Source organism: Pygocentrus nattereri, chromosome 14 (genome assembly GCF_015220715.1).
Source record: "Pygocentrus nattereri isolate fPygNat1 chromosome 14, fPygNat1.pri, whole genome shotgun sequence".
Taxonomy (NCBI): Eukaryota; Metazoa; Chordata; class Actinopteri; order Characiformes; family Serrasalmidae; genus Pygocentrus; species Pygocentrus nattereri.
The window spans coordinates 21165001-21183113 of NC_051224.1; the positions used below are offsets into that span (position 1 = coordinate 21165001).

Genomic DNA, 18113 nt, shown 5'->3' on the forward strand with positions numbered 1-18113 from the left:
CACTGAGTGTGTTTACATGCTACTGTAAGCCCAAACAGTTTCATATTGCTTACCAAATTTGAGGTAACCCCCAACTTACCCTAAAAAATTAAGTTTATATACAAACAAGTAAGTAGGCTTATGTACTTAGGATATAAAGCACTGCATGTTAGAATAATACAGAGTTCCCAAAAGGACATGTGGGAAAAAATGATGTGGATTATGCTATAAGGGGTAAATAAAAATATGTCCTGCCTGCGAAATGACCTTTGTTTTTTTTCCTCAAATTAATTTTCTTGAGATAATTTTTGAAACAATTAATATACACTATATGGACAAAAGTACTGGGACACATCTCTTAATCACTGAATTCAACACAGGTGCTTTGTTTAGTCCCATTGTCACAAGTGTATAAAATCAAGCACCTAGCCATGAAGTCTGCCTTTACATACATTTGTGCAAGGGACCATTCAAAGGGCTCACTGAATTTAAGCGTGGTACCTCAAGATGCCACCTTTGCAACAAGTCAGTTTGTGAAAATTCCTCCTAGATTCCACGATCAACTGTGAATGGTATTAATGAAAAGTGGATGCATTTAGGAGTCACAGCAGCTCAGCCATAAAGTGTCTGACCATGTAAAAAGTGTCTGACCACTTAAAGTTACAGAGTGGGTCTCCAACACTCTGCTGATCAATAACTGCAGGGTTCAAACCTCCTCTGGTATAACCATCAGCACAAACACTGAGCGCCTGAAGCTTTATGGCTTCCACGGCCGAGGAGCTTTACATCACCATGCAGGCCTTACATCAACAAGCACAATGCAAAGCATTGGATGGAGTGGAGTAAAGTGCTACCACTGGACTCTGGAGCAGTGGAAACATATTCTCTGGAGTGACGAAGCACACTTCTCTATCTGTCAGTCTGATGGACGAGTCTGGGTTTGGCAAATGCCAGGAGAACAGTACCTGCCTGACTGCACTGTGCCAGCTATAAAGTTTGGCAGAGGAGGGATAATGATATGGGGTTGTTTTTCAGGGGTTGGTCTAGAACCCTTAGTTCCAGCAAGGGGAAATCTTAATGCTTCAGCTTCCAACAGTTTGGGGAAGAGCTTGTTCCAGCATGACTGAGACCCACTGAACAAAGCATCTCCATGAAGGCATGACTGGATGAGTTTGGTGTGGTAGAACTTGACTGGCCCTCACAGAGCCCTGACCTCAACCCCATTGAACAAATTTTTGATGAACTAGAACAGTGATTGAGCCAGGCCTTATCGCCCAACATCAGTGTCTGACCTCACAAATGCCCTTCTGGATGAATGGGCAGAAATTCCTACAGACACTCTCCAAAATACTGTAGAAAGCCTCCCAGAAGAGTGGAAGATGTATAGCTGCAAAGGTGGGCCCACTCCATATTAATGCCTATGGATTTAGAATGGGATTCATGAAAACTCCTGTGTGTGTAATGTAAAGGTGTCCCAAAGCTTTTGTCCATATAGCGAACAGGGTAAACTATCTGTACGTCCATCCGTCCGCCTGATACTGTAAATTTCATGGTGATTACACCAAAAGAAACAACCCAAAATTCCAGCAGCTCTGCTGTGTCTGCTCCAGACATGTGTCTGAGCGTTGAAACAAGGAGGTGGTCATAATATTATGCCTGATTGGGGTATATAATGGAACTATAAGGTAGGAGTTTCTGATTTGCCATTGATGTAGCTACAAGTTTTAATGCCTACATATGTACATACATGTACATGTACATGTATGTACATATGTAGGCATTAAAACTTGCCTAATAAAGTGGCAACTCAGTTATGTATCAGTCTGCACTGTAAAACCAGATGAGTTAAGTCAACTCAAACAATCTGAGGAAAGTGATTACCTCAAATTTTTGAATACCTCAAAGTTCAACAGCTCCTTTACACTTAAGCAAATTGAGTAAGAGTATGAGGTACTCATGTTTGAGCTGTTCTAACTCAACATAGTTAAATAATTGTGAACAAAATGTTATTATATATATATATATATATACACACATATCCCCATCTATCCATCCATCGTCATCCGCTTATCCAAGTTCGGGTTGCGGGGGCACCTCCTCCAGCTTTTCCGGAGGGATACTGAGGCGTTCCCAAGACAGTCGAGAGATATAATCCCTCCAACGTGCCCTGGGTCTTCCCCAGGGTCTCCTCCCCATCGGACATGTCTGGAACACCTCCCTAGGGAGGCGTCCAGAGGCCATCCTTACCAGATGCCCGAACCACCTCAACTGGCTTCTCTCAACGTGGAGGAGCAGCGACTCTACTCTGAGCCTCTCCCGAATCGCTGATCTTCTCACCCTATCTGTAAGAGAGAGTCCGGCGACCCTGTAGAGAAAGTCCATTTTGGCCGCTTGTATCTGCGATCTCGTTCTTTTGGTCACTACCCAAAGCTTGTGACCATAGATGAGAGTCAGAATATAGATTGACCGGTAAATTGACAGCTTCGCCTTTTGGCTCAGCTCTCTCTTCACCATGATGGACCGGTAAAAGGTCCACATTACTGCAGACGCCGCACCAATCCGCCTGTCAACCTCTCGCTCCATCCTTCCTTCACTCGAGAGCAAAATCCCAAGATATTTAAACTCCTCCACTTGGGGCAAGAATTCACTCCCAACCTGGTCAGAGCATTCCACCCTTTTCCGACTGCGGACCATGGTCTCAGATTTAGAGGTGCTGATTTTCATCCCAGCCACTTTTGCTGAATTTGCTGAAATCATCAAAATAAAGTCATAAAAGTATAAAAACATAAAAGTCCAAATAATTTAGATGCAAACATTTATGCCATTTATCACATTAAGCCACAATAAATTATCAACAGTCTTTAAAATCAATCCATTATTGGCCTGTTTGTATTTGCATGTAACGTCAAGCAGAGGCGTAAAATTCAGGTCCGGAAAGTAAAAATCCTTCCTAGGATTTTGTTCCAACTGCCTGGACAGCTCTGCTGGAGGTTTGATCTAACTGGAGAAGCCAGGCCATTGGGACAAAATCCTGGGAAGGATTTTTACTTTCTGGACTTGAATTTTACACCTCTGACATCAAGTTAAATAAAAATATTGAATATAAAATTACAGTTATTTCAAAAAAGTTACCTCAAGTCGAAATGTGCTAAACAAAATATTACTCAAAATGACTGAGCTACTATCTCAACAATTCAGTTTTGAGTTAATTTTATTTTTTTCAGATTCTTACTCCAAATATCTATAGAATTTGCGTTCTTTCATTAAGATCTGCAGTGAGTTTTACAGTGTGCTGAAGTCCGATCTTGGACTTTAGACAAATATCCTTTTGCTTTGAGTTACTCTATACCTTAATTATGCATCTTTTATTAAAATATGATATGATAGAACTTAACATATTATCTCTACTATCCATCCATCCATCCATCCATTTTCTAAGCTGCTTCTCCGTAGGGTCACGGGGGGAAGCTGGAGCCTATCCCAGCAGTCTTCGGGCGGAAGGCAGGATACACCCTGGACAGGTCGCCAGTCCATCGCAGGGCAGACAGACAGACACACACTATTATCTCTACTAATACAGTCATAAATTTTCCAAGTGTTTCAGTAGTGACTGTTACGGTAGAGGCAAGTTTAGCTCATTTTGAGCAGAACTCAAAATCACAGCCAGTACATCGCTAACAAACACACCTTTGAAGAGTGGAATGTGCATAAAATCATGTACATTTTTTTTATTTAAACAGAAAAAAGTACTTAGCTGCAGAAAATGTGTGTTTTGGTAGTGACAGTTCTTAATGTTCCACACTGAGTTTCAGACTTTGGGACATATTTATTTCAAAACAATGGGATCCAATTGCTCACCATGTGGCCATGAGGGACAAGGCTGCAGTCTCACTTCCTGCTCTGAAGGCAGGAGTGTGGCTAAAACAAGGCTCCGCCCACAGACTAAAACTCTGTATTCGAACAGTGACATTAAAATGTGGGACAGCATTTTAAAATACATTTTTTATTTGAAAATTAAACTCATGATAAATCAAAATATTTCAAATCAAAACAATACTTTAAAAAATTTAAAACAAATGCAAAAAAACATGTTATATAAATACAAGTAATATTGTGACAAGTGCAAAAGTAGGGGTTAGGGTTTGGGGCAGACGTCTCCCAACAGAAAGCATCATGTACGCTATATTGCCAAAAGTATTTGCTCATCTGCCTTCACACGCATATCAACTTGAGTGACATCTAATTCTTGATCCATAGGGTTTAATATGATGTCGGCCCACCCTTTGCAGCTATAACAGCTTCAACTGTTCTGGGAAGGCTTTCCACAAGGGTTAGGAGTGTGTTTATGGGAATTCTTGACCATTCTTCCAGAAGCGTAGAAGAGAGTTGGACGAGAAGGCCTGGCTCACAGTCTCCGCTCTAATTCATCCCAAAGGTGTTCTATCGGGTTGACGTCAGGACTCTGTGCAGGCAAGTCATGTTTTTCCACACCAAACTCGCTCATCCATGTCTTTATGGACCTTGCTTCGTGCACGGGTGCGCAGTCATGTTGGAACAGGAAGGGGCCGTCTCCAAACTGTTCCCACAAAGTTGGGAGCATGAAATTGACCAAAAATCTCTTGGTCTGCTGAAGCATTAAGAGTTCCTTTCACTGGAACTAAGTGGCCGAGCCCAATTCCTGAAAAACAACCCCACACCATAATCCCTCCTTCACCAAACTTTACACTTAATAATAATAATAATAATAATAATAATACATTTTATTTATAAAGCGCCTTTCAAGAGACTCAAGGACACTGTACAGTAAAAGTGCAAAGAACAACAAAGATAAAAACAAGAGATAAAACAATTGTTATAACAATAAAAATATGGGAGAAAGAGTATAAAAATAAAACATAAGATAGTAATAAAAACACAAGAAAGATAAGCTGCTCACTCGTATGCTATCCGGAAAAGATGGGTTTTAAGACTGGCCTTGAACAATGATAATGAAGTACAGGTACGCAGCTCTAGTGGGAGTGCATTCCAGAGTTTGGGGCCAGCAACACTAAACGCTCTATCACCTAGAGTACACATTTTAACAGTCGGGACTGCAAGGAGGTGAGAATTTGAGGAGCGAAGGGTGCGTGGAGGAACATAGGTCTGTAGCAGGCTACCTAAATATGCGGGGGCGTGTCCATGAAGAGATTTAAAAACCAGCACCAGTAATTTATACTGTATATGATACTGTACTGGAAGCCAGTGAAGATGCTTTAATGTGGGTCTAATAGATTCCCAAGATCTTTTATGGATCAGAACCCTGGCAGCGGAATTTTGTACATACTGCAATCTATTTAGAAGCCGAGTAGGGAGGCCATGCAGCACTGCATTACAATAATCCAGTCTAGATGTGACAAAAGCATGAATAGTAGTCTCAGCAGCAGCAAATGAAAGATACAGGTGAATTTTGAAAATATTCTTGAGGTGATAAAATGCTGTCTTGCATTTTTAATGTGAGGTTCAAATGACAGTGTTATGTCAAAGGTGACACCCAAATTACGTACCTGAGGATGAGACAACAAAACCCGGAATAGGGAATGGAAGGGTACTGAGCTTTCTGGCAGTTGCAGGTGAGGAAATCATTACGATTTCTTACTATTCAGGCTCAAGAAGTTTTCTCGTCATCCAAGCCCTTACATCAGTTAAGCATTCAATTAGTACAGTGGGAGGAAGAGTATGGGATGGTTTGGTGCAGATATAGATCTGCACATCGTCTGCAAAGCAGTGAAACTGAAGACCATATCTTCTAATAACATTACAGAGAGGGAGCATGTATAATATAAAGAGCAGAGGGCAAGGTACTGAGCCCTGTGGGACACCATGGGACAGCACACATGGATCAGACCGAAAACACCCAATTGAAATAAACTGCTGCCTATCAGCAAGGTAAGATTGGAACCACCTAAGAGCAGTACCATTGATGCCGATCACATTTGCAAGCCTGGTTAGAAGCAGGTTATGACAAACAGTATCGAAAGCAGCAGAGAGGTCTAATAAAATCAATACATTCAACATCCCCCAGTCAGCAGCTAAGAGCAAATCATTCACCACCTTAACTAGTGCCGTTTCTGTACTATGATTCTTCCTGAAACCAGACTGGAACACTTCAAACAGTTCATTTGCTTCAAGGTGATCAGTAAACTGAGAAGCAACAGTCCACTATAATAATGTTGCCAAAAAAGGAAGATTAGAGATTAGCCTAAAATTAGCGAAGTTCTCAGGGTCTAAGCCAGGTTTTTTAGCACAGGGGTAACTGTGCCTGAAGTTAGTGATGAATTTATGGCCTTAGTAATAAGAGGACAGATAGCAGGTAGGCAAGATTTCACCCACTGTGTTGGAATGGGGTCTAATTGACATGTAGTGTCTCTAGAGTTCATAATAAGCTGACATACAAGATCCTCATGAACAGCAGAAAATGTAGAAAATTGCCTACTCTTAAAATGTACAGATAGAGAAAATTCACTGAAGGCATTGTAAGAGGAACAATTCAGTCAGACAAATTCCGTTCTCCTGGCAACCTCCAAACCTAGACTCGTCCATCGGATTGGCAGACGGAGAAGCGTGATTCATCACTCCAGAGAACACGTCTCCACTGCTCTAGAGTCCAATGGCGGCGCTTTACATCACTGCATTTGACGCTTTGCATTACGCTTGGTGATGTAAGGCTTGGATGCAGCTGCTCGGCCATGGAAACCCATTCCATGAAGATCTCTACGCTGTTCTTGAGCTGATGTGAAGGCCACATGAAGTTTGGAGGTCTGTAGTGATTGACTCTGCAGAAAGTTGGTGGCCTCTGCGGACTATGTGCCACAGCATTGCTGACCCTGCTCTGTTATTTTACGTGGCCGACCACTTTGTGGCTGAGTTGCTGTCGTTCCCAATCGCTTCCACTTTGTTATAATACCACTGACAGTTGACTGTGGAATATTTAGTATCGAGGAAATTTCATGACTGGACTTGTTGAACAGGTGGCGTCCGATCACGGTACCACGCTGGAATTCACTGAGCTCCTGAGAGTGACCCATTCTTTAACTAATGTTTGTAGAAGCAGTCTGCATGATTTTATACACCTGTGGCCATAGAAGTGAATGAAACATGATTTGGACAGGTGAGTGAATACTTTGGAAAATATAGTGTATGTGATGATTTTGTATATATTTAGCTTTTACTATCTTTATTAATGGCTTTTGTTTAAGTATACTGTAACATAGTTCTTGTAAATATCTAAGGTCTGAAACATTTTTATTTTTTTCTGCAGGATCAAACACCATATCTACAAATCCATCCATCCATCCATCCATCCATGGAATATAATTAATTGCATACTTTGCTCCAGTCCTGAAAGCAGAGTCTTATATTTTGTCTCCTTTTGCACTTCATAAATAACAGATGTGAAGAGAATAACAGACTGATGTGATGAGTCAGCTAATTCAACCACACTTAAACTGGATTATGTTTTATAGCAAGTAAAACAGTCCAGAGCAGAAAGTATGTGGGCGTATTCGTGTAATTAGGGCTGAATGAGGGAGTGGAGTAGTGAGACGGGGTGAGTGAGTGGGTAAGGGGGCGACCATGGAGGCAGTTAGTGAGTCACAAATAAGGTTGGTCACCAACAAAACCACATGATGGCGCCATTTTCAACATTAAAAATCACCACCCTTTGCCCTCCCAGATTTCCTTTATACTGTATGTCCAAAACTGTCCAGATACAACTTTCATCAGTGAATTCAGCTACTTTAAGGACAATCTTTGCTGGCACAGGCCTTCAGTCACACACACACCTACGATCTCTATAGAAAAGCTTTGAGCAATAGAAGGGGAGGCTCAGGTTCAGCTTGGGCGAGATCTCCCTGCCCAATTCCACATGTGGGCTAGAGGGGTATAAAGCCACCAGCTTTGGGCTGTGGAGCAGTGGAACAGTGTTCTTTGGAGTGATGGAGCTCCATCCAATACCTTTACGATGACCTGAAGTGATCTAGTGTCGCTCAATCAAATCCTCACAGCAACGTTCCAACATCTTGTGTAAAGCCTTCTCAGAAGAGTAGAGGCTGTTACTGTTGCAAAGCAGAAAAACTAACTATTAACACCCTTCATTTCAAAAGAAATGCTGGATCAGCAGGTGTCTACAAACTTTTTGACAATAATAAACTTTGGGCTTTTTTTATTCTATTATTGAAACTCTTAGCAAAGGTTTACTTGGCAATTATTTTAATGTGGCTTTATAGGTTCAGCACTGAATTGAAGCTGAATTGACATGTTATACTGAGGCCTATTTTTGTTCCACCTAAAACCTCAGATGTCCAGAACCAAAGTTTGGCTGTGAGCTGCACAAGTGAAAGACTGGCCTCAAATTAAAAAGATGCAAAGAATAGAGTAAAGATACGTTTCTGGACTGTGTGAATGGTCATTGCCATCAAAGGGAATTAATTACATCAGCTCTGATCAACGGCAAACTTTGCTTCATCTAAAATAAAAATGGATAAGCGATTATATGAGAAAGTAAGGGTGTGAGAAAACGAGTAAGAAAGCAAGAAAATAGAGGCATGAGTAAGTGAGTGACTGAGAGAGTGTGAAAGTGTGCAAGGAAAGAAGTGAGGAAGGAAGTAAGAAGGGAGTGGGGAGGAGGGAGTTAGTCAAGGAGAGAGGGAGAGTGTGTGGGAAGAAGAGAGTGAGAGAGAGAGAAAGAGAATGAGAGAATGAGGGGTGAGTAAGTGAGTGAGTAAGTCAGAGAGAGGGAATGAGAGAGTGAGAGCAAGTGAGGAAAGGAGTGAGAGTGTTTGGGAAGAAGGAATTGAGTGAGGGAGAAAGGGAGTGAGAGAATGAGGGGGTGGGTGAGTAAATGAGTGAGTGAGTGAGTCAGTCAAGGACAGTCAAGACAGTCAAGGAGAGAGGGAGAATGAGGGTGAGTGGGAGTGAGTGAGGGAGAAAAGGTTTGAGAGAATGAGGGAGTGAGGGAAGGAGTGAGACAAGGAAAGCGGAAATGAGGAGTGAGGGAGACAGGAAGTGAGAGAATGAAGTAGTGAGTCAAGGAGAAGACGAGTGAGGGCGAGAGAGAGTGAGTGAGCGTGGAAGGGAGTGAGAGTGTATGGATGGATTGATGGATGGAAAGTTGGATAGATAGATCTCTCCTTTTCAATCTTCTCTCCCCCTGGGAAGAGTTGAAGAGCCTGATGGCTCTGAGCTTCCTACAGATGTTAAAGGACCTCAGCCTCCTCAGGAAGTAGAGCTGGCTTTGCCCCTTCCTGTACAGGATGTCTGTGTTGGCTGACCATTCCAACCTATCATCCAGTTGCAGACTGAGATACCTGTAGGTCATTACCCTCTCCACTTCAACCCCCTCAATAGAGATTGGCTGTGTGGATGGCCTATCCCTGCAAAAGTCCACCACCATATCATTGGTCTTGGCAGTGTTCAGAAGCAGGATGTGCCCATGGCACCACTCCACAAAGTCCTTCACCAGGGCCTTGTACTCCTCCTCCTGCCCTCCCCTTACACAAGCCACAGCGACAGTGTCATCCGAAAACTTCTACTGAAAGTCTGAGGTGTACAATGTGAAGAGAAAGGGGGTAGGTACACTCCCTTGTGGTGCTCCTGTGCTGCTGACCACAGTCTCTGATGTACAGTCCTTCAGCCTGACATACTGAGGTCTGCCAGTGAGGTTGTCAGTAATGCAGGAGACCAGGTGCGGATGCTCTTCATCTTTACCATCTCTCAGTTGGAGGTGCTGAATGATATTAAAGGCAATGGAAAAATCAAAGAACACGACAACCTCCTTGTCCAGATAAGAGTGGGCCCGATGGAGAAAGTGAGGGAGAAAGAAAGTGAGAAAATTAAGGTGTGAGTGAGGGAGTGAGTGAGTTGAAGAGAGGAAACGGGGCAGTGAGGGTGAGAGAGCAAGCGAGCGAGGAAAGAAGTAAGAAAGGAGCAGTAAGGAGTGAGTCAAGGAAAGAGGGAGTGAGGAGTGAGCGAGAGAGGAAGTACGAGAATGTGGGAGTGAGAGAGTGAGTGAGGAGTGAGTGAGTCAAGGAGAGGGAATGAGAGTGAGGGCAGGAGGAAATGAACGAGTGAGGAACGGAGTGAGAGAGCGAGTGAGTCAGCAAAGGCATAAGAAAGGCGTGGTAAGGAGGGAACGAGTGAAGGAGAAATGGACAGAGAGAATGAGGGAATAAGGGAATGAGTGAAACAAGGAAAGAGGGAAAGAAGAGAGTGAGGGAGAGGGGGAGTGAGGAAGTGGGCAAGAGTGTGTGGGAAGGGGAGGGAGTGAGAAAATAAAACGGATAAGTGAGTGAGTGTGGGAGAGAGTGAAAAAACGAAGGGGTGAATGAACAAGAGACTGCGGGAGTGAGCTAGTGAGTGATGGAGTGAATGAGAGAGTGAATAAGTAAGCGGTATGTTGTTCAGTGAGTGCGGGAGTGAGGGAGAGAGAATGAGGGAGAGAGCCAGTGAGGAAATGAATTGATTGAATAGCAAGAGACTGAGTCCGTGAGGAAGAGAGTGAGAACGTGTGTGGAAGAGGGAGTGACTTTAAAATAACTTTAACTTTAAAAATGCACCTAAGAGACGCTCGTAATCTCGCTCCGTAGCTGCTCTCGTATCTGATTAGTCCTGCGGGCTGCCGACTGTTTAAACTCACCCCTAAGTTTGTCCATCACCTCAATACTCGCTTAGCTTTTCTTCACTTGCGTCACGCTATTACAACCCAGTATCGTGAGCGACATAAAAAAACAACCAATCAGATTCTACAACCTCGTTTTCAAACGGGAGTTGCTGTCCAATCACCGCCGCCCGAAGCCTAACGTGCGCGACCGTGTCCCCGCCCACAGCCTCCTCCCTCCTCTTTTTTTAAAGTTCCGTAGTGAAGGGAAACGATAACGCACGGAAAGAAAGGGAGAGCGAAGGAAAAGTGTTCAGACCGTTTAAAATCAGAATCAGAGTTTAGGGTAAAAGAGTGGAGAAATACAGCTAGAGTATTTTTTGTAATATATAAACCGTTTCTGGTTGAATATTTAATACGGGTAGCTAATAGCTTGCTAGCTCTCTTAGTAGCGGCGAGCTAACGGACACCAAACGACAAAGGAATCATAGCCAGCAAAGCTCAGAGTTTAATAACCAGTTATTTCCTTTTTTAACAACTTACCCGTTTTGGGTTGGGGCCTTATTTTTTATTTAGGACACAGAAGGTTATTCGAGACGAGAAAACGCCTGACCTGCTTGAATACACGACAAAAAATATTTTAAAAAACTTAAAATGGCGGAGCCGGACAAATTAAACATCGACTCCATAATACAGCGCCTCTTGGAAGGTGAGGATTTGTTCTTTTTTCTGTGTATTTCTGTGTGTTTTCTCAAAGAAAACACCTCACTGTTTTGGAGTCTGCACAAATGTGTTGTATTTTATCATGTAATAACGTGTTTAACATTATTATTGTGTTAAAAATGTGCCGTTGTGTAGCTGGTTTAGCTAGCTAGCTGAGGTTGGCTAGCCGGTGTCTGGGCTGTTAACGCAGGGTACATACACAGCTAACCAGACCGATTTGTTTCGTTTTAAGGGTATTTTAGTGAAGACGGTGGTTCTGTTTAGAACCACGAGTTCTAAGTAGGAGCTTTTCATGCTTAAATGGTTCTGTGAATGGCGAAATTATTCTTCAGCTTGATGGAGAACATGTGTATATGAGTCTATGTAGAACCTTAAAAAAAAAAAAAAAGATTGTGTTGCACCAAAAAGGGTAAAGCTCGACACTATAGCAGTAGAGGATCTATTTTGGTGCTGTAAAGAAAAAGGCTGTATATAGAAACACATTCAAGACATTCTCCATCAATCTGAGGAACTATTTCGCCATGCAGAGAACCATTTAAGCTTACATTGCGTTTACAAAACCCTTGAAGAATGGTCTTTTTAAGGTTTGTACGACACAGTGATTTGATTCCTTGCTGATTGATGTTAACCTAACCGAATAGGATGGATATATATTCTTCAGAAATCTTGTATTTCTATAAAAGCTGAATGTTTCAGTAAAAACGAATTGTTTCCACTGTGTTGCGTTTGTGCTGTAACCCTATGCCATTGACTTGAGCCTATTCAGTCACAGATATCTAAATTTACATTTACATTTATGGCATTTGGCTGACGCTCTTATCCAGAGCGACTTACAATTTGATCATTTTACACAGGTAGGCCAAGGTGGTGTTAGGAGTCTTGCCCAAGGACCCTTATTGGTATAGTGTAGGGTGCTTGTCCTGGTCGGGGAGTGAACCCCAGTCTACAGTGTAGAAGGCAAAGGTGTTAACCACTACACTAACCAACCACCACACCATAAATTACGCTATATAGTAGACCAATGAGGGCTTTCCAAATGATGTGAATGAATGAAATCATTGAAATTTACATCATATTTGTACTAGCCTTGCATTTTCAAGAAAAAGCTTGGCAACATTATATGCTCTTGAATTTATAAGGGAATTCCACCCATTAAAAAAATCCATAATTAAATGTTGTTTAAATGGTAAATAATGATTAAAAAAGGAGACCTGAAGGGAGATTAGTGAAAATGTTAACTCACTATTGCATAAAAAGCAATTGAACAACTAATAATCGACAATATAATGCATATGTGTCAAACTCAAGGCCCGCGGGCCACATCTGGCCCGGCTTGCAATTATGTCCGGCCCGTGAGATCATTTTATATTATTGTCACTAATGGCCCGGCAGTATGAAACGCTGGTAAATCCCATAATGCACCGCTTCAGCTGCCTTTCGGAGCGCTTTCCATGCCAATCAAGTCTAGTGTTTGTTGCTAAAAGTTATTGTCTTATTTGTGGCGCTATTGTGGCTGCATTCAAAGAATTTAATCTAAGATGGCGCTATGAGACAAAACATCAGGATAACCTGAAAGACCTGAATGCAAGGCAAAAGATACAGAAAGTAGAAGAGTTAAAAAAGAAGCTGACATTTCAGCAGATGTTTTTTACCCATGCAAAAATCACAAAGTGAAGTTTTATCGTGGAGAAGGAGATCGCTCAAGCAGCCCGGCCGATCACCGAGGCAGAATTTCTGAAGAGCTGCATGATCAAGGTGTGCAACGTCGTATGTCCAGACAAAAAACAGATTCTGGCAAATTTAAGTCTAAGTAGAAATACGGTTGCTGATCGAGTTTGTGAGATGGCCACTGATTTAAGAACACAGTTGAGTGAAAGAAGCAAAGACTTTATTGCAGACTCTCTTGCTGTGGATGAAAGTACTGACTTGACTGACGCTGCACAGCTAGCCATCTTCATCCGTGGGGTGAACAATTTGCGTGTTACAGAGGAAATATTGGACATTAAATCGATGCACGGGACAACGACTGGAAAGGACATTTTTGAAAACATATGTCAAAGTGTAACCGACATGAAACTGCCCTGGGACAAACTTATTGGACTTACAACTGATGGGGCACCAGCTATGTGCGGTGAAAGAAGTGGACTAGTGCGAAGGATGCGAGTGAAGATGCAGGAGGAGAACTGTACTGGTGAGTTAACAGCATATCACTGCATCAAACACCAGGAAGCACTATGTAGCAAAGCCCTGAAGATGGACCATGTAATGAGCACTGTAACGCAAACCGTAAACTTTATCCAAAGTAAATGTTTAAATCACCGACAATTTCAGTCCTTTATGCGGGAGATAGATTCAGAGTTTGCCGACATCCCTTATCACACAGAGGTGCGTTGGCTAAGGGGAAAAGTTCTCAACAGAGTTTTTGAGCTCAGCAACGAAATCTGTCAGTTTATTGACAGTAAAGGAAAAGACTCCACCGTTTTGCGGGATGAAAAGTGGAAATGTGAGTTGGCCTTTCTGGCTGACATAACAGCTCATCTCAATGCGTTAAACCTCCAGGGACGTGACCGCATGATCACTGACATGTATGACGCAGTGAAGGCATTTCAAGTGAAGCTGCTTTTATGGGAGAAACAAATGCACCAGAGCAACTTGCCTCACTTTCCCTGTTGCCAAGTAATGCTGAACCAAGTCGGCTCAACGTTGTTCATAAGAGTTCGCACGGCGCTTTGGTGACTTTGAAAAACAAAAAAAGAATTTTGAGTTGCTTCGCAACCCATTTGCCGTCGACGTGGAGACTGCACCTGTGCTGATTGAGCTGCAGTGTAATGAGACACTAAAGGCAAAGTACGACACTGCAGGGCCCACAGAGTTTATTCACTCCATTCCCGCAGCAATGCCCCAGCTCCGTCTACATGTGGCTCGAACCTTGTGCATGTTTGGTAGCACATATCTGTGTGAGAACCTGTTCTCAGTGATGAAGACAAACAAAACAGCACACAGGAGTCATCTCACTGATGAGCACCTGCAGTCCAGGGACCTCACACCAAACATAAACAAACTTGTTGCTAAAAAAAGATGCCAAGCATCCAACTCTGATAAAATGGCATACGAGCAAAGAAAACTGAATGTTTTGATTCGTTATTTGTTGTTGCTAAAAAGCACAATTTATTCATGTTTCCAGGTTTTGTTTTGTTCATTTGTGCAGCATGTTCATATTTCTAACTTGTATAATTTTGAGTGGATATATCTTTATGGAGAGCAAGAAATTTGTTATTTAAAGTTTAAGTTTATTTTTTTATGCCAGAATAACATTCCTGTCTATTTTTATTCATGTTTATGTTCAAAAACCATTTAGTTTTAGTGTGTTCAATAAATGTTTATTCTGTTCGGCCAGCGAACTAAAGTGTGTTTTGAATTTTGGACCACTGTGCAATTGAGTTTGACACCCCTGATATAATAGCATAATAAAGCAGGAGACATGGTTTAAAAAAAGTACAAACAGTAATGTGTGAGACATTTAAAGCATTCATTTTACTAGCAAAGGGAAATTTAATTGATTTCTCATTTTGCGTAAATGAGCAGCGGAGATGTGAAGAGTCATTCAGAGTGATTTGGTGTGAAATGTTCTTTTCTTGAGAAACTTGGAGTCATAGTTGTTCACTGTGGTGGTGATGGGAACCAGACAGAAAGCTATTACATGAAATGCTTCTGAATATTCTGTCTGATGTCTGAGATGTTGTTTTGAGAAGTTTTAGACCTAAAATGATTCGCTGGTCATTTTGGCACATAAATAGCAAATTAAACAGCTGTGTTTGCACTGTAGACACTGAACCCTGGGTCCCATCCCCACCGCTATAAATAGATCTGAATCTGTAGGTTTCTCTACAATTAACCATTTCCCATCAAACCACTTGGAATGACTTTGTTTACGTTTCAGGTGTTCACTTTTGCAAAGTGTGGAGAAATCGGCGGAAATTAGTAAAATTAATGCTTTAAATGGCTCAGACACTACTTATTGTTCCTGCTTGTACTTTTTTTTTTTTTTTTTAAAAACCATGTCTCCTGTTTCCTGCTTCATATTATCGGTTATTAGTTGTTTAGCTGCTTTTCATGCAATACTGAGTTAACATTTTATTCTTCCTTCAGGTCTTTTTTTTTTTTTTTTTTTTTTTTTTTTTTTTTAATCGTTATTTCATTGAGGTGTGTGTTAGTGTTTTCCTGATCCTAGCCAACAGTTTTTATGATATAAACTGAACACTTGGATCAGGGAGACACTAAAAAGTGTAGTACAGGCAGACTAAAGGAGCAGATTTGGGGGCGGGCATTTAGAATATTGGAGCTGCACGTGGTCTCTTACTAAAATGCGCTGTTGATTAGAGAAGATGGTGATGAGTTTTATAATAAACACTGCTGTTGCTGCAACTGCATTCATGGTAAGAAGTGGAGAGATGAATGCTGTGAATTCATATCCTGGCTATATAATGATTGATGAAATAAAAATTTTATTTTGATACGATATGGTAGTTTTGATGCAGCACTTTTCATGCTATTGAAAATGTGACTCATTTCCATTTTAACTTATGTTCATGAACATGATAAAAATACATTTGACACTTAAGAATTGCGAATTTGATGTTTGCCTGATCGATTTGAACTGGCATCAAAATGCGAGACAATGCAAGAAATGCGACTTTTTATATTATATATATATATATATATATATATACATACATATACTTATGTGCACAGATCACAGTATTTTGACACAGACAAATGTACTACACTCTCAGAAAAAAGGTACTAAACCGACATTGCAGAAATTCCCCTCTTGTCACTGGGATGGGACCTTTTAAGGGTCCATCTTAGAACCTTTAGTCAGGGAACATAACTGTACCATAATCCACTGAAATTGTATTTTCTAAGGTTCCATTGACTGACAATAAATGTAAACTATGTTTGTTTGTTTTTTTTTTTTCCCTCTTCTCCTGTGAAGTTAACATTTTGGAGATATGAGGTGTTGGTCTGACAGCAGCAAGATCCAGGGAGGCATATAATCCAGTGTGAATTGGTGATGGGAATATTCAGAGTTTGGTTGAGTAGTGTAGTGCAAGGCTGATGATTTCATCATATAGTGTTGTATATGGGGTTTTATGGTGTTCCAAAACATCAATTATTTGCATCAACATGCTTCAGTGTCGCCCATTTTGTCTATAATGTGCTGTTCTTTCTTGCATGCGTCATGCTGTGAGCTCAGATTAAGTTGCAGGATTGTTTGCTTAGCTGTGTCTTGTGACAAATCAGCCTAATATGAGAGCCAAAAGCAATGTACAGCGACAGCTGCGTAAAGAGTTAGTTCTCACCTTTTTTCAATTGAGGGCTGGTATGTGGTGTTAAGTGATGATGCTGTTCTTTTAGGTGCAAATGCCAGATTCCACCAAAATATCAGAATGAAATTTAATATATCAGTATGTCAAGTCATGATGACTTGTTTTTGGGCCTCAGTTGGTTCCAGTTTTATTTTTCTTTGTTTTTGGTGGTAGATAGGGCTGTTTTTTAATACTGGTATTAGTTACAGTAGTAGTAGTGCTAATAATATATTTTGTCAAGATTTAAACAAGCTATTGTGCAGAGTGATGAACTGACAAATTCTTGTTGTCCCCTTTGCTTTGCCCCATTTGATTTCCTCCTTTTCATTGCCATTAGCACACCAGATTTACCTTGGCAGCATACCACCGTCTTCATGAGCTGAGTGTAGTGTTTTAGGACAGGAGAAACACGATAAGGTGTAATAAGTGGCTGGCAGTTTTGTTTTGGATGCTGTTGCTTGGCAGCTCAGGGTTCAAAGTATAAAACTTCTCAGACTCTGATCTAATATGTGGTCATTTGGTGACATGCCTTTTCCAGAGTGGCTTACAACAACATCAAGGCTCAGTGATTCCTAGCTTAAGTCTTATTTTAGCTTCATCAAGTCCAAGTGTGAGTAACTCCAGACTGAGAAACATTTAGTTAGTAAAAGACTGGAGCTTTAACAAAAATCTGGCCTGATTTGCATTTTTAAAAATGGCCCTTTGGCAAGTAAATAGATTTTTAAAAGCTTGATCATTCTGTGAAGTGCATTTATATAGCAAAAGGCTAACTATTAATTATTAGAAACTGCATAATCTTTTATTTATTTTAGTGATGAATTGTTTTTAGAAAAGAAAGAAAGTAAACTGACCACTAACAGTGTGCAGTCTTTCAGAAATTCCTCAGTACTTCATTGATAAGCAATCTAAGAAGCCTTTAAAAAGATTAGATATTTTATGCTTATTTTTAGATGCCCATAAATGCTTGTGTATTTCAGGCTCTGTTTCTTGCTGCAAGAGAAAGCGGTAGGAGAATTTAAAATCAGCATTACTCGTTTATAAACTGTTAACTGCTGATTCATCGAGATAATCTGTTAAAATGTACCTTCACTTGATTTAGATTCATTTCATTTCTAGGATAGAACGACAGAGCAGGGCTGGCCAAAAGAACAGCCATGTAACAGTTGTTATTCTTCATATCCTTGTTTACACACTCGGATGGATCCAAGAACTCTCACCCTAAGTGCAGCCTTAGACTGCTGCTGTGTTTGAATACTTATGACTTCATAACAGATCTTTTTTAAATTTTATTTTATTTATTTATTTTTATTACTAAGCCTTTCTGTTTTAAATGATGTCCAAGCAATGGAGTGAAAGAGTGTGCCGACTAATTGAGGAGGAGGGAGAAAGCAAGCAAGCAGGTAATTAAA

At 41.0% G+C, this 18113-nt stretch overlaps 1 protein-coding gene across 1 annotated transcript in view; it reads left to right on the forward strand.

The window, feature by feature from the left end:
* The first annotated feature begins 10861 nt into the window (after window positions 1-10861).
* ppp1caa (protein phosphatase 1, catalytic subunit, alpha isozyme a) overlaps window positions 10862-18113 on the forward strand; it is a 30676-nt gene continuing 23424 nt past the window's right edge. Inside the window, exon 1 of the mRNA XM_037544901.1 lies at window positions 10862-11321. Coding sequence (XP_037400798.1) covers window positions 11267-11321 — 55 coding nt within the window. The 5' untranslated portion in view covers window positions 10862-11266. The remainder of the gene's footprint in view (window positions 11322-18113) is intronic.